This window comes from Henckelia pumila, chromosome 3, assembly GCF_033568475.1.
Source record: "Henckelia pumila isolate YLH828 chromosome 3, ASM3356847v2, whole genome shotgun sequence".
Classification (NCBI taxonomy): Eukaryota; Viridiplantae; Streptophyta; class Magnoliopsida; order Lamiales; family Gesneriaceae; genus Henckelia; species Henckelia pumila.
Genome location: NC_133122.1, coordinates 199,471,082 through 199,495,350, shown reverse-complemented (window position 1 = coordinate 199,495,350; position 24,269 = coordinate 199,471,082). Strand labels below are relative to the sequence as shown.

General features: G+C 33.3%; 1 protein-coding gene across 4 annotated transcripts; it reads right to left on the bottom strand.

Annotated features, from left to right (window-relative positions):
- Positions 1-10,692: 10,692 nt before the first annotated feature.
- Positions 10,693-22,654, bottom strand: LOC140886187 (protein NAP1). Of its 4 annotated transcripts, none has more exons than XM_073292687.1 (24): positions 22,378-22,654; positions 21,428-21,870; positions 21,255-21,329; positions 20,756-20,836; positions 20,490-20,570; positions 20,304-20,386; positions 19,415-19,502; positions 18,698-18,823; positions 18,412-18,519; positions 18,282-18,326; positions 17,843-17,985; positions 17,322-17,454; positions 16,484-16,594; positions 16,238-16,316; positions 15,624-15,817; positions 14,898-15,043; positions 14,477-14,558; positions 14,287-14,397; positions 13,733-13,858; positions 13,520-13,650; positions 13,337-13,433; positions 12,102-13,093; positions 11,661-11,873; positions 10,693-11,393 (listed from the first exon to the last, which is right to left on the bottom strand). In XM_073292687.1, the coding sequence occupies exons 2-24, from the start codon at positions 21,830-21,832 to the stop codon at positions 10,913-10,915; spliced, it is 4,131 nt and encodes a 1,376-aa protein (XP_073148788.1). In that variant the 5' UTR covers positions 21,833-21,870; positions 22,378-22,654; the 3' UTR covers positions 10,693-10,912. The 4 variants fall into 4 exon arrangements, with proteins under 4 accessions (XP_073148788.1, XP_073148787.1, XP_073148789.1 ...); XM_073292686.1 differs by having other exon boundaries at positions 21,428-21,834; positions 22,378-22,653; XM_073292688.1 differs by having other exon boundaries at positions 19,415-19,499; positions 21,428-21,834; positions 22,378-22,653.
- Between the last annotated feature and the right edge of the window lie 1,615 nt (positions 22,655-24,269).

Below are 24,269 nucleotides of genomic sequence, written 5' to 3'. Positions count from 1 at the left end.
TAAAATTAATTTAATTTAATACTAATAAAAATATTAAGCTAAAGAAATAAAAGTGAAAAAAATAATACTCAACACATCCGTAAATCAACATTTTTATATTTACTATTTAATTAATATTTAGAACAATACATGACTACATCTAAATTCTAATACATATTATCGAGAAATTCCCAGAAAAATACGTCCGTATAATTAAATTTCAAATTATTTTGATAGTTTAATACAGATACTTGATTTTTTTTTTCCAATGCGTAATTAATGTGTATTGGACATATTATTTTATTATTTTGGTTGGTTTGGGTACATTTATTAAACATGATTTTTTTTTTAACATGAAAACTCAAGGTCATTATCTTTTAATACACACAGACAATATAAAACTTTGGATTAACAAAATAACCTGCAAATTACTCTGATAGTATCTTTTGTTTTTTTGTTGGGGTTGTAAATAGGTGATTCTATGCTACATCCGGTGAAACACTCCCTAATTTTTTTTGAAATGGTTGCGCGAACATCTTCATAAATGACAAAAAATATCATGCTAAATGACAAAAAAAGTACAGGCGGGATTTACATAATTTTTTTTCAACAAGATGTTCGCGCCAACATCTTAATAAAAAATATAAAATGAGTGTATCTCACTCGACGTAGCATAAAATCACCTGTTGTAAATAGTCTACGATGGACTGCTAAGATTTGATGAGGACGGACGTTACGTGCTCAAAAGCTGCAACTACTAAGATTTGACAACGATTGCTACTAATTTGACTTTATTAATGAATTACCAAAAGTTTTGATTTGATATATTAAAGAATATTCTTATGATAGTACTAAAATATAAAATATTTTTTTTGAACAATAAAATATATGTATGAATATTTTTTGGTAAAAGTTCGATAAATCCCCATGAGCAATCTCAAATGATTCCTCAGTCCCTGTATAAGAGTTTGTGTTTTAGCTCCCTGACAAATGCCTGCAATATGTTCCAAATATCTAACATTTAGACCCGATATAAATTTCACTAAGAGAGACTGATCTTGATGACCCAAATGATAGTCCTCAAATTTGAGACAAATTGTTCTCGATTAAATCTAATGTGTCCTATTACCGAGTACTAGTTGTGCCAGAACTCACTAACCATATTCTATATGATTAGTGGTATTGAAGTACATGATTCTGAGTTATTTACCATTCCTTCTTAATTTTTCTAAATCTATGATACTTTTATCCTAAATTGAATTTGACAAAATATGAGTTTAATCCAACTTGTTTCATCCCAAATAGAGTTTTACAAAATAATTTAAAAATACTTACGTATTGTATCTCCATAAACCATAAAAGCATAGAAAGATTATACATGTTAATCAAAGTTATTTTTCAGCATTCCCCTTTCGTAACATAAAATACTTGCAGCTACTCTTACACGGTAGGTGTCCATCTTCACAGTCTTTTGATATGTCCACATTTCATCTGAGTCACGGGCTAGACACTCTACCCACATATATGCATAAACACCACAGTCAAGTGTTTTGCCTTGATGACGCATACGCTCCCTCAACACATCAGAGTCGGGTATGATGAAATTTGAATGATGACGAACCCAACCAACCAAAAAACGTGCCTTCAAAGATAAATATTATCAAAATACATTTATACAATTCACATAACATGACACAACGAAGACTCACCAAAGTTCTACATGCCCCTAGGCTGAACGAATCGGGAAGTGAATTCCACATTTTGAATATCCCTTCTTTTGCGTGAAACACTAGCAGAAACCAATGCACTCTGCTATTGATTGGAAAAATGAGGTATTTGCATCTCTTAAATAAATCACCATTCATTTTCTGCAAAAATAACTTCGAGGTAGAAGAGAGTCGCAAAAAAAAAGGAGCCGTAATCATTGTTTTGAACCTTCATTTTTTTCCCAAATTTTTTGAGGTGTTCAAACAATTCTGCCTGCAAACAAAATATTAAGAAAATTGAAAAACTAACTCAAGTGTATAGTATATCAAATGTAAAACATTTAAATTTTACTAACCTGCACCAAAGTGTCCATGCAAAATATTTCATTTCCATTGTCCACACTGTATTTTTCCATCATGCGCATTTGAACATTTATAATCTCATGACTAACAAGCTTACCAAACAAGAAATCACAGAAAATGGACCCTGGTAAATGGACAATTTCGTCTTGCCAAACATCAACACTACAAGAAAATAAGAATTATTTTGTATTCAAAAAAGATCCCAAAAAAAAAAAATTAAAAAATACACGATCTTTCAGATAAAAAGTCATACGCTATGTCATCACTCGAAAGATATTCTGTCAGCAAATTTTTCTCATCGTCAGTGGCTTCTTCATGTCCACAGAAATCTGTTCTACCTTGATATTCACCAGTCCAAGCCTTACTCAAGTCGTTATCAGGTAGCTCCTCAACATCAATTACTTTATTTGCCTACGCCAGAATACACAAAGATGGTAAAAAACAATAAGATTTCCAAGAATTAAAATATAAGACTTCAATATCAAATAATCAAGGTTAAAGTAGGTTCCTATCAAAGTCACACCTTTTTTCTGCCCTTCCTCTTTGGCGTGGTACTGGGTGGAGTCACGAACATTGACGGTTTTCTTTTCTTTACCCGATCACCCTTCGTTCTAACATTATCGACAATAGAAGATTGGAAATTAATGACTTTCTCAACCTTCTCAGAATTATCGTCAGTCTCATCCAGCCCACCACTTTTGTCTGAAGTATCATCATCAATACGACTTTCAACCACATTGGTTGAAATATCACCCGCAGAAACATTATTCTCTTTAACCACTTTTGTTACAATATTATCCAACAACTTATCAATCTCATTCAGATCTTCATTACTATCGTCACATGATCCGTTAAGAGAATTCTCTCCATCGGCTTTGCTTTTTTCCATTTCCATGTCACCACTTTCTTCATTTTTATCCCTCTCAAGCTCAGCACCAACAACACCTTTTTCATCCCCCAAGTCATCAACACCTATACTTTCTTTCATCTCAAATTCGACACAAGCCACACTCTTTCCCTTATCCAATCCATCAGCACATACATCTTCACCCTTCTTAAATTCACAAATATCTGGAATTTTGGTCTCAACCAATTTCTGAACAACCTCACCTTCTGCATTCACATTTTTAGATAAACCAACACTTTTGCTCGTAACCATTTGGTCATCATCTGCCCTTTTTTCCTTCAACGAGTAATCAACAGAATTATGGATAGGCACATCAAAAAAATTACCACCTTGGTCATGTCTCAAAATCAACTCTTCTTCTTCAATTGTCTTATCGGCCCCATCAACACCGTCATCAGAACTCGGATCATTGTCAACTACAACATCCTTTCCTTTGTGATTTCAAGCAACTTTCTTCTCCAACACTACATTTTCTTTCACATCAAACAGTTTTCTCTTCGCTCCAACTCTTTCACGTTTCAATTGTGCACAAATGTGTTTCAACATTTTTATCTCAGTCATTTGTTTCTTCACCATTTTGTCGAGTTCACAATTATCTGGACTGCCTCCTTGTTCCTTCAAAATCGGCAGCACCAACTACAATAATAAACAAATTATAATACATAATGATTTTTTATTTCTAAAAATATCAAATAAATGATGCTACTAGAATTACCTTGTTGTCCAATAACATTTCCTCCTCTGGAAAGGGATATATTGACAAAACCTGATCCAAAAATAAATATATATATTAATGCTCCTACATTCAAAAAAATAGGATAAGTAATATGAAAGATACCTTGGTTGAAGATATGGAATCGAAAACCGATTCAGCTTTGACAGCATCCAAATGAATCTTGCTTTTTCCAAAACGAAACAAACGAGGAAAGATATGAACACCATGTGGTACACCTAATGATGACACTCTCTCGTAAAACCAAGCCTAAGCCAAAAATTATAAATTTAAACAAATTCAAAAAATTATATATTTAAACAAATTCAAAAAATTAATAGCATAATAATTGATAGAACTTAATACTCACCATCAATCCAACTGTGCAACCATCCAAGTAAAGTTTGCTTCCTTGATTATCTAATTCTAGGTAAAGAAACCAAAATGCAGCATCTCCCCAAGCAAACTTAAAAAATGTGCTCAGATCATCCATATAAGGAAAAATAAAACCAGGAGTAATATAATTACCGGTGGAGAATATTACATAATTGAATACAAACAAAATAAACATCCGAACAAAATCATTAATGTCAGCTTCGACATTACTACTCGCAAGTGAAACAAGCTTCTTTTTTATAACAATCCTGTGAGTGTTGTTTATTTTTCCTCCAAAGTGTCGAGACAGGAAGCTTGATTCAAGCTTGAGGTCCAAATCAACTTGTTGACCTCTCTGATGCAAACCAAGCACGATGGAGAAGTCTCTTGACGTGAAAGGAATGGAAATATCACCACCAACAATAAAAGAGCACGAAGGGCTATCAAATCTTTTAAAGAGATAGTCTACTCTGCCACTACTCACAGGAAGAACTGGCATGTCTATCCATTTACCAACTGAAGTATCCTTTATCCTACTGAGTTGTTTGTTCCCTACAATCGGCTTCAACTCTTCCATGATTTTTTTACAATAAGCAGGGGAACATCGTGTAAATATTACCTTTCCACTATTCATCAACTCAACATCATCATTTATTTCCTCTTCATCGGCCATTTCTAATATTTAAAAATTTGTACAAAATATTATCATTATCAAATCAAATAATAAAATATGGAATGGTCAAGAACAACCCAATCATATTTGGGAATAATTTACAATATATTTCCAAAAACTGGTCATTTGTGGAATTAGCTATATAAAACTATCCAATATAAATTCACAACAATAAAACCGTCAAATTTCATAACAAAATGTCATTCATTGACAAAGATTGATGTTCTAAACCAAGATACACTTTAACAAACATCTTCAAGAACAAAACCCTAACAATTGGGGATAAAATATATATCATGAAGAACTGTAACAAATAAATACGAAATTCAGAATAATCATTTCAATTTTTCGACAAAAATATCAATCAAAACATAACAAATTATGCAAAAAATAAAAGTACCAACACATTTGACAACAAAACCCTAAAAAATTGGGACAAAACGAAACTAGAAAAGATTTTAAAAATTAATTGAGACCAAAATTATTCATCAAAATGATAAAATTGTGGGTTACTCGCGAAAAATAATAGATTGTGGTCGATTTCAATAATAGAATACATGTTTAACCTGTTTCGGATTTCTTCTTCTTCTTCTTCATCATATTTGGCGATTTTTTTTCCTTCCTCACTTTACCAGTGCCTGAACCTGACTTCTCTTTCGAATGTTTGCCTCTTCTCGTCATCGGTGCCATCATCAAGACTAAGCAGATTGTCGCTAAAGATAAGTGCTTTCTGTCGTCGAAGAAGAATTGGTTGATGAAGAAGGAAAATAAAACTCTGATAATATTAAGTATTTTAAAAATGAAGAAAGGGTATTGTGGGGTTATCAAAGAAATTGGGGGTAGTTTTGTCAATTGGTCATGAATAGGGATCTCAAACATATTGCAGGCATTTGTCAGGAAGCTAGAACACATAAACTCTTACACATAGACTGAGGAATCATTTGAGATTTCTCATGGGGATTTATCGAGACTTTTCCCATATTTTTTAGCCTGTAATTAATAAATATATTCATTTGATTATTTAAATTTCACGCCAGGGAAATAAATATAATTACATGTTTGTTAGGGATGCTTGCCAGTTAATTATATTAATTAATAATTGGATGATTCCTTACATATGTACGTAATCCATTATACGTACTTTTCATAGTATATATGCGTATATAACTAGACACCAACCCCCTTGGCAGCTTAGTTGTTGACTTACTTTTTAATTTAATTATATAATACTAACTCAATCGACTCTCGTTTTGATTTTATTTTATTTAAGTCGAGAGAGAGCATTGTTTTTGTTAGATTTCGAATATTAGTTTTTGTCTTGAAATTTGGGACTTGGTGTCTGTAGGACTATTAGTTGTCGACGACTGTCGTCTGATTTAAGTTGTTGGAAATGGTGAAATTAAATACTAATCATAAATTTATGGAACCAGATTAATTAACATGATCCCGATATGTATCTTTATTAATTTTAGTGTGCTCTATTAGAATCAAACATAGATAACAATAACCAAATTAATTAATTTCTACAAAAGTCCAAGAACTAAAGTCGTGCATGAATTATTGGTTTTACTTAATTTGTTGTTTGGTGGGCTCATGCAAAATAGTATATATAATATTCTTGGTGATCAATCAAACAAAAGTACCCAAACTCGTGCGTGAATGCATGATTGGTTTTACTTTTGTTGTTTGGGGGCTCATGCATGCAAATATATAGTATATAATCTTGGTGATCGGATTCTTTAAAACACATGCATAACATATATGGAATTTAAAAAACTTTTATCCAAATGCAAGCTAAGTACATTAATATATATTACATAACGACATACATTAATTGATTTTCTTGGGAGCTACATGAGCATGACGGTAGATTTCAACATAGCATATGAGTAATACCCCAATAATAAATTTAATGTTTAATGATTTGTCACGTGAACAATATATAATTAATTACGTTTATGTATAAAAATACGAATCGGTGGATGCATAATTTGGATATTACTCATATGCTAGAATCTCATCTACCGAGCATGACATGACAGATCTAATTTACGACCCATTCACGAATAAAGGAACGTACACATACACAAACATAATTATCTTATCTATATGTAATGTGATGTATTAATTATGTATGTATTAGGATAATATTCTTTAAGTTAGCTAGGTTGAATTAAATCCAACAAACGGCTGTTATTAGTTATTACGATCTCAAAAAACCATTAAAAATAAATAAATGATTAGGGGATAAAATATCAATGAAACTCAACACAAGTACGTACCTAGCTCTACGCAATTAATTAATGCTAGCTGTTATTATATGTTATCAAATATTATTCCATAAACAGAAATATGATCATGTGCACATGACAAACTTTAACTAGAACACTAACAACATGTGCGCGTCATCGATATAGACTATATATCGTTCATATGTAACTACATACCAAGACAACTGAATAAATATAGAACGTATATATTAATCGATCTGTAATGATATATTTTCATCGTACATGGACCGTATATATGCGACTGGTCACGACCGGAGCCAAGTCCATGCACTAGCTAGTACTGTCTTGGATGGCATATGCACTTGATCCACCAGTGCTGGCAAATGCCAAATCTGCAACACTAGGTCGTTTAGGAGTATTGTCGCTTCTACGAACATCGCCGGTGCGAAAACGGGTAACAAGCGAAACTGTGTCGGGTTTGGATTGAGAAGGATGACGATTAATATCGGTGGGATTTGATACCATCCAGCTTCCCAGTCTCTCAGCAGCACAAGTACCCCTCGATCCCATCAAGAAAAGTATAGCTAGCTTGTAAGGTTTTGTGTGTGATCGTGTGTGTATTTATATATAGTTTTGCTATGATGTCAAACTACCGTGCCCAACTAATGTGCTCAGCATGAGGTGTCACTCAACTATTTGATGCACAATTCATCACATCCAATAGTTGAGTGACACATCATGCAGGTGGATACATTGAGTTGGTACGGTTGGTGGGCCCCTTAGTAAAACTGATATATATATATATATATATATATATATATATATATATATATATATATATAATTAATGTAAATTAAATGTCCGGTATTCATATATAGACGTGATATTTTTCTGATCAATATATAATATTTATGTATATTATAATATATATTTTGCTTAACAATATTACTCAATCATGCAAGCAAGTGCAAGTTGCAACATTAATATTTATGACGCGGATTGAGTCAGCCAGCCAACAGTATCATTATATAATATTAATCTGATCATGGTGCAAACTAAAAAGGCGTACATTAATTCAGATTCATTCGTTTTGTAATTTTTGTGTAAAAAAATATAGGTGATAAAATTTAGAATATTCTTTAATAAATATATAGGATGGTTTTTATTAGTATAGATATTATTAATTAATTTTAATTAAAAATGAAAATTACAATGGAAGATAATAATATTACTTTGTAATTTTATACTATGGTTATTTTAGAAATCATAGACTCATAGTAATGAGTATTAAAAGCTGTTAAACTTATTTTAAAAATAAGTTGTTAAAGTGTTTGGGTAAACTTATTTTAAACAACTTAAATATATTGATATGTTTGGTATTATAAGATCATTTTATTGTCAAAATTACCAAAAAATGTATAATTATATGAAAGTAATGTTTCGAGTTATACATATACGAAAATAGTTTTAGTATTAAAAATATAAAATTGTTTTAATATTTTACTTTAGAAAAGTTATTGATTTTTATTTTTTTAAAAAAAATAATATTTAATATTTAATGGGTAGAAGATATGATGGAGATTTATAAAATATTTAAGGATATTTTAGAGAGATAAAATATTAAAATAAGATCTTATTGAAAAAGTACATCCCCTTACTTTTTAAAAACAGCTTACTGTTTTAAAATTTTTTTGTCAAACAAATATTGAGAGCCTAAAAACTTTAAAACATCTTATAAGTTGCTTGACATAGCTGCATCCTCTAAATAAAGAGGAAGTCCCAAGGAGTTGGCGGCAAATTGTTGGAGGGGCAATAGTCATATTGTGCCTCCACAGAACCACGTCGGAAGTTGAGCCACCACGTGTCCTTTTAATAATTTAAAATTGTTGGGATGATTAAATATTTCCCCAAAATTTAGCACTCGAAAGTTATAGCAAGCAAGGTCACCTATTTAAAAATTACTTAAAAGAATAAATTAGTATGTTATTTGATTTCGAGATCTATTGTGTAGGCTGATAAAATATATATATATATATATATATATATATATATATATATATATATATATATATATTTCTTGGTGGACAAGGTCGAAAAACTGCACGTAATTAGATCCATATTTACATGAAATGCTGCCCGATTAGCACCCTTGGACTTTTTCTTCAATTGGTTTTGCTTTTAGATTAAGCTAAACAAAACAACACACACACAATACCACAATTAGAACTAATTTGATTGAGTGTTACTGTGTTACACGGATGGTTTGCTGATTTTGTGATGAATTCCGCATATCTTATTATATTATTATAATATAGATCTTTTAATTAACCAACTTTTAATTAATTGGTGAAGTTTGAGATAAAATTACGTTTGCATTCTAACTTAATTCACAACAAAATCAAAAATATTAGACAAATTAGTTTTATATGACTATATCTTTTCTTAGCCATTAAATTTTATTTATTTATCAAAATGATTTGTGCACGAGAATATTAATTCCCATTAAACCATAGGATTTGCAAATTTTTGTGAGCATGCGAAGCTTCGATCTTACCAAAACAAATCATATGTTCTAATAAAATAAGTGGGAACAACTTCGATTTCATATTAAAATCCTCGCAAGCGTTGCACGCCGGCGGCCAGTCAGTAGTCACCCTCCACGCCACCGCTCCTGGGGTGGCCGGCCGTGGCCCTTAACCTGCTCTCACTCCGACGGCTCGGTTGTGGGGTGGCCGACAGCCCGATTGCCCGATTGGAATGATGCAAGTTGTCACATAAATTAGTTTTTTATTTAAAATATAGAATTATATTTGTACATAACATACTTTTATATGAAATATACTAAAATTTAAGTATTTATATTTAATTTATGATTTTTTTACTATTAATTTATTATTATTTATTTTATTTAAAGGAAATTATGATAGCTATGAGGTAAGGGTCAAAAACAAAAATTGGTATGACATAAAAGTAGGTATTATCTATGTCTCAAACTTAATAATAATAGAAGATAGAATATAATATAAAAGATATATATATTTCTATATATATATTTATTTATTTATTTATTTACATGTTTAAAATGTGATATAAGGTCATCAACAAACCTTTTTCGTTATTTTAGCGCAACACTAATTTCAAGATAGTGCAATTTCTACACCAAATACAAAACTTATCTTCAAATCATCAACATTAAACTCTACACTAAAAGAAATATTCTCATAATATTCCTTATTATTTTATTTAAAACTAATAATTTATTCCAGAAAATATTTATTAACATAATTAAATATCAATAAATTAATTATATATTTAATTAATTTCTATAATGACAATGGTTTAAACAATTAATTAATTTAAATTACTAATTAAATTTTAAAAAATATTACTTTAAGAAATTTATATAATAAATTTTAAAATGACATGGTATGTATAATTTTTTTATACCTTAATTTATTTAATTTAATAGATAAATTTAATTTAAATAAAAGGTTAAATTTACGAAAAAAAAATAATGAAATTATTGTAAGAAAATCATTATTAAACTTAAAATACATGACGTTAAACAAATTACAATAATTAAATAAATAAAACAAAAGCGTAACAATTATAATTATTAATTAATAAATGAAAACAAACAAATAAACAAAAAAAACTTGAACGCTACAGTGTTGCATGGTGCAACAGTAGCTTGTGTTGGGTTGGAGATGCTCTAAGTGATGTAAATTTAGCTGCAATATAAAGACAACATAGAAACGCCACAGAATTTCATTGCAAAAATAAAGAATTGTGTCCAGAACACCCACTAAGTTGATATTATTTCTCAGATAATATATAATCGTCATGTATAAAAACACTTTTCTCTAGAAGATCAACTTTACAATTGGAGTTGCCGGGAAACTCGACTTTACAACTGGAGTTTGCCGGAGAAACATACATTTTCTTCATGAATTTAGTATTCTTGTCTCATTTGTATGATATGGGACCAGACCTTGACACTGCAAATCTTGGTAACGGACTAGGACCAGTGCTGGCTGACGCTGATCCTTCTACAAATTTCGTCTTCCGACTTAAACTGTAGTCCAAGGGCCCAGACCGCCTGGCATTCCTCTGTTTGTGGTCCATGTTTCTTGCATGGAAAAGATCGGAATCATCATGATTATGAGCTGATGTAACCTTGAAATAACCGGAATCGTGGGCGCTAGAATGCGAAGCATCGCTACGGGGCTGCCTCATTGATGGAGATGCATGCACCAGTGACATAGCAGGAGAATGATGAGGAGATGCACTCAATAATGCGAGAGGAGTGGCAGAATTTGAATAGTATTGGTTATAGAGTGAACGGAGAATGGCATACGGTATATGAGATTCCAATGCACTCCTCGGCAGGTACGTCGACATTTCACATATTTGATCAAGAAAGATGAGCTTCGCAACAAGATGAGACCTATTCAAATATTGAGCAGACGTTCAAGTTTATAAGCAATACCATGCAACCAAAAATAAAAAATAAATAAATAAAAAGTCACAAGAAAGAATCAACTACAAAAGTTTTGGTATTGCGAAAATTTGAAGATACTTCATAACATCAAATGATGATGATTTCTTAATCCGATTAGTGATAATTACTCATAACTGCAAATATCTCTACGCGAGGCAACCAAAACTTGAAATGATATAGCTTCTGCCTCTCATGTTGAGATTATGAACTCACCTATTGCTTTCACTCCAGGTATCCAAAATGATACCCGCACAGAACTTTATGAAGAGCTGCATTACCGACTTTATGTTTGCTTCTATTGATAAATAGTTTTGTGCTGCAGGATTCAACGTTTCGCCGGCATGGCCATTTGAAAGTGATTGATTCTGTTCATATTCTCTTTCAAGTCTGACAAATTCACTACCCACAATCACAGCACAAATGCACCTGATAAAGGACATTTAGAGGACAAATTTAACAATCAAAACTATTCTCAATGTACACACAAAGAATAAAAATCACACAATTCATTTGAACATATCTTCGGTCATACACCATGCAAAAAATGCTTCTCACAACTTCAAACGTTAACTGAGACAGGCAGATGACAAAACTTCATGCATTTTTAATCTTATAATAATGCTTTTCAAATCACAACAGTGAATTTATGTGGACCTGGCCAAACAGTGAACATTGTTGCTGAAGCCTCCAGTGCCTACATTGAAGGTAGTAGTGTCCCAAATAGTAGAAGTCATAAATGCTGCAAACAAATATGGCAACAAGCTCCATGAACCATCACTTGCCCCCCCAACATCCTCTAATATTGATATAATCCATTTGGAATCATGATCACCAACTATGTTTACAGTGTTTGCGACCCTTCGCATCCTCCTTATTTCTTTCTTTTCAGGTATTTCAGAAGGCAAATGCTTAGCAGAACCTGCTAGCAACGAATATATTAAAGGTGCACCTTCTTCAAGCACAACACCCGAAGCTTCTGCTAAAAGAGAATCAAAAGTGATGGCCTGCCCTGCCTGAATACAGAACTTAACCATCGTGTCCATATCAACAATCTGCTTAATATTTGCTTCTGTGTCAATCCTATCACCAGAATGCATACTCCCAGCTACCGCCTCCAAAATTTCACGATTCACCCTCAGTGATGTGTCGATGCAATTTAGAAGTGCAGCTGTATGCTCTTTAAGCATCCTGTCCAATCTGTCAACTCCATAGCTACCAAAGGTGCGAACAAAGGCTTTCAATTCCTTAACATCCGTCACTGACTCTGCAAAATATCCACCAACAGGCCTTGTACTCTTGAAGCATCCATGAATCGGTGTAAAGAGTATGCCAGCACCAGATACATCCTTAATAATGTTATCGATATACCAACCGCACACAGCTTCAGTAGCCAACCCAGTCAGCTGCTCTGCAGGTTTCTCAAACAAGTGTAATGAAGAAACCGGACCAGCATAGGTTTCTGTGAGGAGAATTTCACGAATACCCTGTGTGAGGTCCATACTGACATGTTGTTCTGCTAGGTGGACGATCGAGGTATGTCTGTGAATAAGTGATTCTAAGACAGAAGGCCGCTGCAGATCAGTATCAGTTTTCAGCACAGTGAGCAGCCGCCTTTTGAAATTCCCCAGGATGCATTCTCTCATGTACTGCATCATAATAATTAAACTTGAGATAAAATTTGAACTAACCAAACAAAGTAGTTGAGGTTTTGACATTTGAATTATCCAGCAGCAGCAGAGGTCAGATTCAGAACTTCTCTCAAGCTGACAAGCTGAATTATCCAACGGTTTACAATCTCATCCATCTTCTAACTTTACATTTATCATTGAGCAGGATATTAAGCATCGGCATAAAATGAGCAATTTAGAAAAATTATAGCAGTCGTTTACCTCCCGAAGAACAAAAACATGGTTCAGAACGCAGATGGGCTCCATGTCATTCAATACTGAGCATAGATTTGTCAACCGTTGGATTGCAGCTTCCAACCTATCATCCAACCAGTTAGTCAGTCAAACGAGAGCAATAAATGTGACAAACATATATTTCCAGGGCAGGGTACGTAGGAAAATCACATTTTGATAGCATTATTATTTTCAGGATAGCTCTCGTATCCTGGCAAATGAAAACCATATGAAGCTTTTGGAGATTTTGCCGGCAATCTGGATGTCAAATTCATGAGATTTGCTGCTTGGTCTGGAAGAAGCTGAAATTCCTTACAGTTAGTCCAAAAATATACCCAGCTAAAACTTGAGCCAAATCCTGGCAGCATGGAGAAGATGACCTACCTGCATCTCCAGAGATCCAAATCCTCCTTCTGAGTCAAGAATATTTATCAAACCTTCCAATCCTCCCATGATGGATTCAATAAGGGATTCAACATATAGAACAGCATCACGGCCGATTTTAGTCAACTGAAACCCAAAAGTTGAACTTTCAAAAAAAAAAGTTGAAGGCAGCAACAACCATTGTAGCACAACCACCACCCAAACAGTTGAAGGCATTTTAGGTTAAAAACAATTGCATTTGCAAAAATTACACCAGATAGAATATCAAATATGATGTCCAATTCTCCACCCTGAGCGAGCCGAAAGCAGGGAGGTGCTCCTTGTCATTAGTTGGAAGTAGGTAATCTAGAGGTCAGAATCCATATTGAAACTTAAAATTTGCCACAAATCATGCCCTACTAAAAAGTTCAAAATTTTCACGTTGATAAACTTATCTTTTACCCTCCATCTGGTAAGAGCGCACAGTATGAATCTAAGACAATTCAAAGTATGGTTCGCAAACTATGATTTCCACAACAGTGAGAAATTAAGCCTACGAAGTTGTTAATCAATACCTCTTCTGGAATAACTGCAGCTGCACATTCTGGAAAAGTGCTAGCAACACCAAGCCAGGCACAGCAATGTTGCGGACGACCTTCAGGCCCAAACATGGTGTTACGAAAAACCTATAATACCGAATAAGTCAAATGAAAGCTACATATGCTGATCTTAAAGGACTTGTATATTGACATACAGCATACTTACGGTGGTGAGATGCTGATGGTAGAAGTAAAGTTTCTTCAGACTCCCATGCTTCGATAACTGAGTTTCAAGCTCATCGACACATCTGTTTTAGGAAAAAATTTTATTAGTGATGTCTTCTTGCACAATGAAGAAAAAATCATCTTACTTGCTTTTTCTTTTGATATACATAGAGCTGTTGTGGCGCGATTCAGATCATTGAAAACTGGAAGCTTAGACTACAATCTAACCAGGACAGATAAACTCTAGAAGCAAGAATCCTAAAATTATATTATATCAAATCTTGTTACAGAAAATGCAAGAACCTGGACCAATTGTTGAAAACTGGAAGCTTAGACTACAATCTAACCAGGACGGATAAACTCTAGCAGCAAGAATCCTAAAAGTATATTATATCAAATCTTGTTACAGAAAATGCAAGAACCTGGACCAATTGTATGCAGCATTTCCCTCTGACAACAACCCCTCTTTTCCAGTAGATACCGTAGCCTTTTCCAAATGCCTAATATTAATAGACGACCGAGCAGAAGTAACAATCATCAATACTGACAACCACTCCTTCCGTAACTCCTGCAAATTTCAAAAATGAAAACACAATATTTACTAGCAATGAGGAAAAACTACAATAACAGCAAGACAGGTGAAGCAACATTTCCATGAGCAAAAAATTTATTCTTAAAAAAACTTCCTTTCAACATTGGATCAGAAAATTGGAAAGGTCATCGGAGTTCAGAATCAGTAATGCACTAGCTTGCCAAGAATGCATATCACAAAGAAGTAAATTACTCGCTGGAAAAAAAAATAAACAAGAAACACACTCAAGCCAATTCACTCTTAATACAGAATTATCCACAGAAGGGACGCATATATTGATTTGCCAGCATCAAGCGACCAAAATAGACATGTGATAGTTACTAGAAGCTCATAGTCATGCAATCAATATTTGGAGAAACTCAAGTTAATAGTCCCAATTTTATAATTTCAGACGTTAAGCGTAGGCCAAACTTCAGTTCAGTAAATACTTAAAATCATTACATTTATAAATGGGCATGAACAAATGATAAAAAATTGTCCGGACAAGGAAAAGAGCGAACAATAGTAGCCTAGTAGGTATGCAAGGAAAATGCCAAAAACGTGATGAACTGCTTACTGATAAATCACACGTGATGGCAGAAATATTTTCACCCTGAGGCTTTGGTATGTTTTCTAAATGCTGAACAATCCGATGGAAAAGCCCCTTCAAGGTAGCATCCAAATCGAGAGCAACCATCCCCGGAGTGCCCATCAGAAAGCGGATTCTACCAGCAGAGGATGATAGGTATGACAAGGCATAGCCTCTAATGGCTGAGAGAAAATAACACCTTTTCTCTTTCAGTATAAATTTCAAATGACCAGTAGAATACAAAAATTACATCCCTTTGTTGCATCAACCAACAAAAATTATTGTAGAAGCAGTATTTATGCTGCATTTAAGGTTTAAGTCGTAAATTCCGTACAAGCTTCCACATGATGTTAGAATGAAAATTTTTAGCTCAGTCAAAAATTCAGATATTCATCTTTATTCTCACGATAGAACTGATTAGTGGACCTAAAGCACCTAAGTAAACCATTGTACCAAAGAACATTCCATTAGACGAACAAAACATTATATTTTAAAACCCTTTGCAAGCTGACACAAGTATCAAGCTAGAAACTTTAATATTTCATATACAAACACGGACTTATCAATAAAATCTAATAATTTTTTCTTGAAAGGAACCAAACCTGCAATGTATTTTCGGGCTAGACAGCAGAGATGGTCCATCCCATCTAATAAAAACCCAATTGTTGGATCATTTGGATCCTGCAGTCAAGAACATTTAAAGGAACGAAATTAAAGTGATAAGTTACATCTGAGATTCTGAATAAATCAAGATAAAGAAATATTCCTAGTCATCTATTGTATCTTTGGTATAGCATCCACAAAAAGAGATCTTTTTGGCAATAAATACCATTGATTTTTTTCCTTACAGTTTCTACAGGCACAACTCGAGCTGCTTTTGATTTAGAAGATGCTACTCCCACATGCTGAAAGTACCATAATACCTCACTTTGGGCAAAGGCCAAGGCAGAAAAAACCATCTGCACAAACACCAATAGCCATGCATGAGTGTAAAGCCACAGGAAAACAATGAGCAGTTATAAGCACAGAACGAGCAACTTCTTTTATTCCCTGTTGACTTCAGTCACCAGTTCAATAATTAGTTTCCGTCAAATATTATAACCAAAGCTACAACTATTAGTTCCCACGTATCAATAATCAAGACTTTTCATTTCTGCAGTTATCATCCCCATACCTCCAATGCTCCACAGAACTCACTAACTTGATCAGTATGCATGCAAATAATTTGAAACCATACATATATCTGATATGAGATCAAACCAAAGCATGTATCTTAAGATTTAAGAAGCAAAGCCCATCCTAGCAGATAAGTTCAGGTTTAAAGACACATTATCAGTGCCCTGGTGCCCAGCAAGGTAAGCACTGTAACATAAAACTCTAGTTTGCAACTTCTGAGTAATCAAATGGTTGACAGGTTAGCCGTCAAAGATCAAAATCTAACATTTCAAGCATCTCATAATCACACAAAAAGCATTATCAGTAAAATTACCGTAGACAAAAATACATATTTAAGTTCAGTGTACTACTAAGGATCTTGATTCATCATACAGCAAACCTCTGCCTATATAGAACTGATCATGCCTGTAAAAGGCTTCTCATGTCCTTGTTATCATTCAACCTACCCATATAACATTTTCATGAATATGTAGAAAAATAGGCATATGGATGTATAAATGTGCAGCATACCTGGATGTTTGGAGCCAATAAACTAGGCTGATCAGTAAAGAAAAGAACCATCCTTCCGATCTCCTGCTTCAGTAAAATTCTCCTCTCACGGTGTATGGCATCACAGGAGTTCAGTGCTTGCTCGTGAACTTCACTGCCATGATCAAATGAGCTTAAATGTAACTTAGGCATAGCGCCAAAAACTATAAGCTACGGCATACAACAAGAACCAAATATTGATTCCATCATAAACTAAAGCGAAGATGGGCTATTAAACCTGTCTCAGTGCATTTAAATTCAAGGAGTAAAATGGTAAGTCTGTAAATAATCCAAAGAGATGTCAATGCATCATCGCAGTCCTTGTAGGCATCTCCCAATAAAATGACAGCATTACAAACTGAACATGCACTGTTGGAGTCATTCATTACCTAGTGTTAATTATATCATTTGAATCAAATCATAGAATTTCATCAGCCATGTACGTTTTTTCCCTATAACATTTAACCAAAATAAAAAAGTTTTTATCTCAAATAGGTCAGTACCTGATCATTTTCTCTACCTGCTTGGCAACACTATACTCTAAATCTGCTTCCTTTTGTTTTGTTCGTCCAGACTTGGCAATTTTCTTTGATTCCAGAATTCTTGGTAAGACATATGATTGATATTCCTCATGCAATAGTATATACTGCAGTTATAAAAATAAAACCAACCAGTCATTTTAAAAACAGAATAAAATTCTGAATCAGGCCAGTCACTAAGGTCAGAGGACCTCCCAAGTATTTTATTGATTGAACTTTGAAACCAATACTTTTTTACTATATATATTACAGCAGCGCTCAGTGCTAGCATGTTCAACTAACTGGGACTGAATTCTCAATGTTGTTCAAACTTTCTAAGGAACACGATCGTTTTTTTCTTTTTAATATGATCAAGTGCGAAATTAAAAATGGATCTGTCAGGAGCATCGTATATAAAACTCACCTCATCCCTGAATATTGTCAAAACTAGGTTTTCTTTCAGCACAACCTGAAAGGCAATAAAAGCAACAGGTATCAAAAGCTAATAACTGCAAGAAAATTAAAGAAATGAGATTCCAAGGAGTGCGATGTACCAAAGCAATGTCAATGCTTGTGACCCTAAGAAGCTCATCAGGGCAAACAAGATATCCAAATAATACCCATTCTCGATAGGAAGTAACATTTGCCAGGTCTTGAGCTCTCTGTAAAGAAAAGAAAAATGTTAGAAATTGAAAATGGTTATGCAACGGAAAATGGAAAGGGCTTGATCCTTATCGAGCATAGCTTCATATGAAATGTATAAGTTTGCATTAGGGCATGGGCATACCAAATCCTAATAGGACCTGCTAAGACTATTAACATATACAAAACTTCATTTACCATTGGATGAGCAGAGTTCGTCAGTATGTCAGGATATCTAGGATGAAATGGGCTCAGAAAACCCTCATTTCGCAGCTTCCTTGTATCTGTAGATAAAAAGATAACGGGACCCACAGCCTCTAAAACCTGATAAGTATGCAACACGGAAACATGTTATATTTAATTCTAGCTTACCGCAGTCCATGTAAAAAGAAAAGATTATAGATCAAGATACCATCTTAACTACATGTGACCAATGCTAACGGCATGCATAAATTCTGCTTCTCAGATAACTGAAATAGAATTTTTTGCTACAAAATATGGTAGGTCTTTTTCATGCTAATTATTTATTTACTTATAACAGCATTAAGATGGAAAGAAATTTGAGGAATTTGAGGTCGGAAATCAAGACATGCTTCTACCTCATGCGAATGAGACACATTAGCAAAATTACAAGGTATACCAGAAGCTCTTAGGCGCTTAGCCAATACGAAAGGACTTTCCATGTGCAATAATTTGTCACATCCAAGTATATTAAGGTCAACTACGAAGAAGAAAATTAACTAAATCTTGCTCAATGACACAACAAAATTTCTAAAACATAATAACTTTAAAGTAAGATCATGTTTGCCAAATTTATATATATATTTTTAAAAAAAAGAAAAAGAAAAAGAAAAAAAAAATATATATATATATATATATATATATATTAAAAAAAGAAAAAAAAAGAGCTACAACCTCTCCAATTCGAGGGCTGACAAAGTTAAGATCTTCATGTAACCCTTTCAGAGGTGGATCATACGAATCTACAAATTGAGTTAATCTGCTAGTAAAACAACATAACTGAATTAGCTATACTTAAAAGTTTAAAATCAATCATATACATAAGTAACTTATCAAATACAAGAATCACCTAAAGACATGTAAATAGTGAATGGTTACTTCTCATTCTCATCAGTCACAATAAAGGCCATATGGTTGAACAACATGACCGTGAAGTTGACACATACACCAACTGAATTGAAGAAGTCAAGTTCAAGGAATCGCAGAAGAAGGCTGCCTAAATTAATACAATGAATAATCTTTATTATTATTATTTGAAATATATATATATATATATATATATAATATATATATATAGATATATTCACCTGCACCCTAGGGTGCAGGAAATCTGTATAAAATGATCAGTTGTCCCTTGACAACCAAGCATTGACACTCGTATTTCTAGCATATCTTGCTTGGTTCACACTTGAACTTCATACATCATTTTTCATTTCTCTTCAAGGACATACACTTCCACAGCAATATATCAGTAAACTTTCGAATGTGAAAATGCTGTGTAACGAGTTACTTCTTATTGTTCCATATTTATTTCCAGTAGCATGATCATTATCTTGCTTTTTTTTCAACAAAGAAGCTTGAGATGTATCTCTTAGAAACTATGTCTGTAATAAAGTATCTCAACATAGTATTCTACGATCTATATGACTGGCATAAATTACCTCAACATGTGATCCCTATTACGCATAACATTCAAATTGTTAATTCCAAATCATAGAGTGTCTGGATTGGATTCCAATAGAACGAGGTTCATAAATCTAAACAATAGAGGAAATTCTCTTACCTATGGTAAAAATCGCAATCTCGATCATTTCGTGCCATGGAATACAAAAGATTGTACATTTGCAGAATCATTTTTCTAGGTACCTGTTGAACAAGTGTTTTTCATTCATGTAAAATAAAAAAACAAGTCAAATTTTCATCTAGAAAAAAGGAGAGGGACATGAGTCAACTATGCTGTAAAACTTGCCTTCTCAGAAAGTAAATTGACGCGAACAAATGAGCAAAAGAGATCCATGAAGGCATGTAGTATGAGAGAGTTCTGGTGCGGCTAGGAAAAAAGCTCAATCAAGTCAAAAGTTATTTGAGACACTATTGCTCCTCATTCTGTCACTGTCATCGCCAAAAATTTATTCCATGGGGTATAAAAACAGTACTATTATTTTTTTACAGCATCGAATTGGTGCATCTGTAGCTTCTCTACAAATTAATAAAATAAAGTCAGACATTTCTCACCAGCAAGGTGATCACAGTACTGCTTAGATCCAATATGAGCCGCAAAGCTTGTTCTCGAAATGCCAACAGGTCAAGAAGCAGCTGTTCAAGAGATGAACCAGATTTCGTTATATAATAAAAGTTTTCACGAGGTAATCTCGGAAAAAAAAAAATATTATGAACACCTTTTTTAAAAAAAATTATTTATCTCACTGTGTTTACTTTTTTGTAAGGGTGATATAACTGACAACTGCCATATTAGAAGTTATGCATAAAGTTCTCTATCTCAAATAAATTGCAGTGGTTGCGGAAGAACTCTAGAATCAAGTTGGCATTTACTTTTTTACAAATGTACACGGCCAGGTTCGTATCAATAAAAATAGATTGGTGGAAAATTTCAACAAGGCAATGTGCCATCAACTCCAAAAACTAACATCGACAATTAACAATACGTAGATGGCGTCGTTCTGTTAGTTACCATAATAATACAAAATTCAAGCTATGTATAGTAATGTTACACCTGAATCCATGGTTCTAAGCTCTGTAAATGAAGCTCAGCACTGTCGCACATAGCATCCAAAGCAAACTTATCAACCTAGAAGCAATTGGAAGAATCCATTGTACAATTCCAAATAAGTGAAGATATACAAGTTTAATATATATAATTTAAGATGGAGAATATAAAAGTTCTACCCGTTCAAGCTGCAACTTGCTGTGATGCTCAGGAAACTTCTTGTCGAGTAAAATACCGATTTTGGGCTGGTTCGGGAACACGCCTGCTTTCCAAAATGCTTCGGAATAAACATGACCAACGGAATCAGGGTAATCAAGAATCTGATTCAGCCGGTACAATTTTGACATAAGCCCTTCAGCTACATGTGTGAGCTGGTAAACCCATTGCATGTTGAAGCCCTTCAGGGTTGAGCCGCTACTGCTTTGAGGAGTTGCACTTTCATCTCTATTCTTATTCCTGGAGGCTAATTCTGGACCTAAGTATTCAGTCCACCTTGCTGGCCCCTCCCATTCCCTTGACCTAACTGCTGCCTGAGCTGATGATAACACTTCTTCAGATGGAAAATGCGGCCTCGACTTTGCCATTTCTGTTGCTCATTAACAGAAAAATTCACTCCAGAATTCTAATTTCCATGGGAAGAAAAATTACAGAAAGTCATGTGGGGGAGAACAATTTTTTATACGAACGTTTGAATCCTTAACCCCGTTTCCGTGATCATGTGCTCACAACTGGAAATTGAAACTAATTCTCGTATCTTCTTAATAGATAAAGATCATTTCACCTATAAACGAAAGTAAAACTACAGACAAAAGAAGAGCGCATGCTACGTTAATCAATGTATGAACTCCAACGTTCTCCCCCATTTTCTTGCCGCTTCACATTCTCGCATTTACAACGACAAATATAGCATATAACGGCATCGATTACTCCCAAACGGCAAATGATCATATCCTTTCACTTTCTCCAAAATCAGTGATTGAATCATAAAACTCACACAGCGCAACTAAATTCCAATTATTGACAGCAATTGATCGCCGTTATGTTTCCATAAACCCAAAAGAACATCTGGGAATTCCAAATTAAAAACAAATAATCAAAGAATTAGGACCCAAAAAAATAGAAACAGTACCACGAGGACGAAATGCAGGAGTAAAAGAGTAGCTGAAGCAGTAGAAGAATAGCAGAATGGTAGAGCTTCCTCTCAACTTCAGATCCGCCAATTTCTACTGAAACTACCACTATCTACCCAGCTAGTGAGATTTAATGGCCATAATTACAGGTAAATGTCGTATATAGATGTTTTCATCTGCTGCTACACAGTTTCTGGCACAGGGGAGTTGACGATGTGCCTGAGGAAGCTCTGTTTTTTTTCTATTTTAGGTTGATTTCAGGGCATTTGTACACTAATATCGCGTGAACAGTTTTTGTTAAAAAAAATCTTAATGTAATATTTTTTTCGCATCTCTTAATATTTTGATGAGATTATTATAAGAAATGCAACCAGAAAATTAGATTAATGAATTGTTTAATATAATTAAATTAAGATTTTAAAAAGTTATATGTGGAAAATTATATTCTATACTGGTAAAATTTTCTTAGGAATTTTTAAAAAAAATCAATTTTTTTTCAAGACACCAACATGGCAACATATAAACTTGTTGATTAATTGAGTTTTTTTTTTTACATTCAAGATCCGTTGTACTTCATGCATTTGTTTTTATAAAATGTAAATATTATAACATGTTATGTAAAGGAGATATGAATACAAAAAAAAAAAAAAAAAAATCAATAAACTATATATTCTAGCAATTATGGAAAAAAAGTATTTTTATTAAGTAATCTGTCAATAAACGTTAAAATTCCGATAAGAATTATTAGACAACACTTTTAAAAAATAGTAAGTAAGAAAGAAATAAATAAATCAATGGGAGCCGTAAAAGCCTAAACTTTTTACTTTAAAATTCAAAATTCTCGGATGACTTGAAAAATTGGAGAAAATGGAACTAAATATATCAACGTTAAATCTGAAAACACATATTTTAATTTGATTTTCAAATGCACACCGTTAAGTTCAAAATTTCACAAGATTGGGGGAAATATGACATCAAAATCATGTCACATTTACCATTTATTGGCGTAGCCTTCCACTTTCACTCCAAGTAATATGATGGAATCGATATATTTAAAAAAAAAAAAAAATAAGTGTTACGGAGGATGCAATACAACAAACTAAAAAACGATTGCTTCACGAATCAGCACTCATTATGATTTCATGTAATATTGCTTCCGAAAGAAGCATAGCCGCAGGTCACTAATTTATATAAGATCAGCAACAAAATTTGCCACAACAAGTAAAATTAATAGGAAACAGAGCTGTTAATTCTGTTGTGCTTCCTTTTAATTAATAGATTGTACTACCAAATAATAAGAATTCTCCATCTGTGTTTGGCATTTGCTTCGCGAAACTTAGAGTTTCTACATATAACATATATAAATATGATAAAAGATGTATTTCAATATTTGGATAGAGATGTTCACGTCCAAAGAATTTCTTTCATGATAAAATAAGATACAAATTAAATTGAAAATGTGACACCAACTTAGTTTTAAAAGCTTGAAATTTATATTACAAGGTACCATAGTGTTTAGTGGAATCATAGTTGGATTCATACAAAAAATACCAAAAATAAATTGTTTCTTTCGTGATAAAATTTAGAAACGAATTATCTATTGGTTTTTTTTACACAATGGAAAAAGAGATCTTTATTTCTTAAAAAATAAATGAACACGAATGTTTAAAATTAAAACCCTCCTTTGCTCCCTTCATAAGCCATTCGGAGACCGCTCTATGGAGATCTCAGGAGTGCTATAACACATTGTTTGAGAAACGTTAATCGTGTAGCGCATGACATAGTGTATAGATGTTTTGTAAATGCTAACAACTTATTGTTGTCAAAAACAATTATGTGGTTTATAAAAACGTTGTATCTGATGATTTGCTAAGGTCTTTATGAGATTACG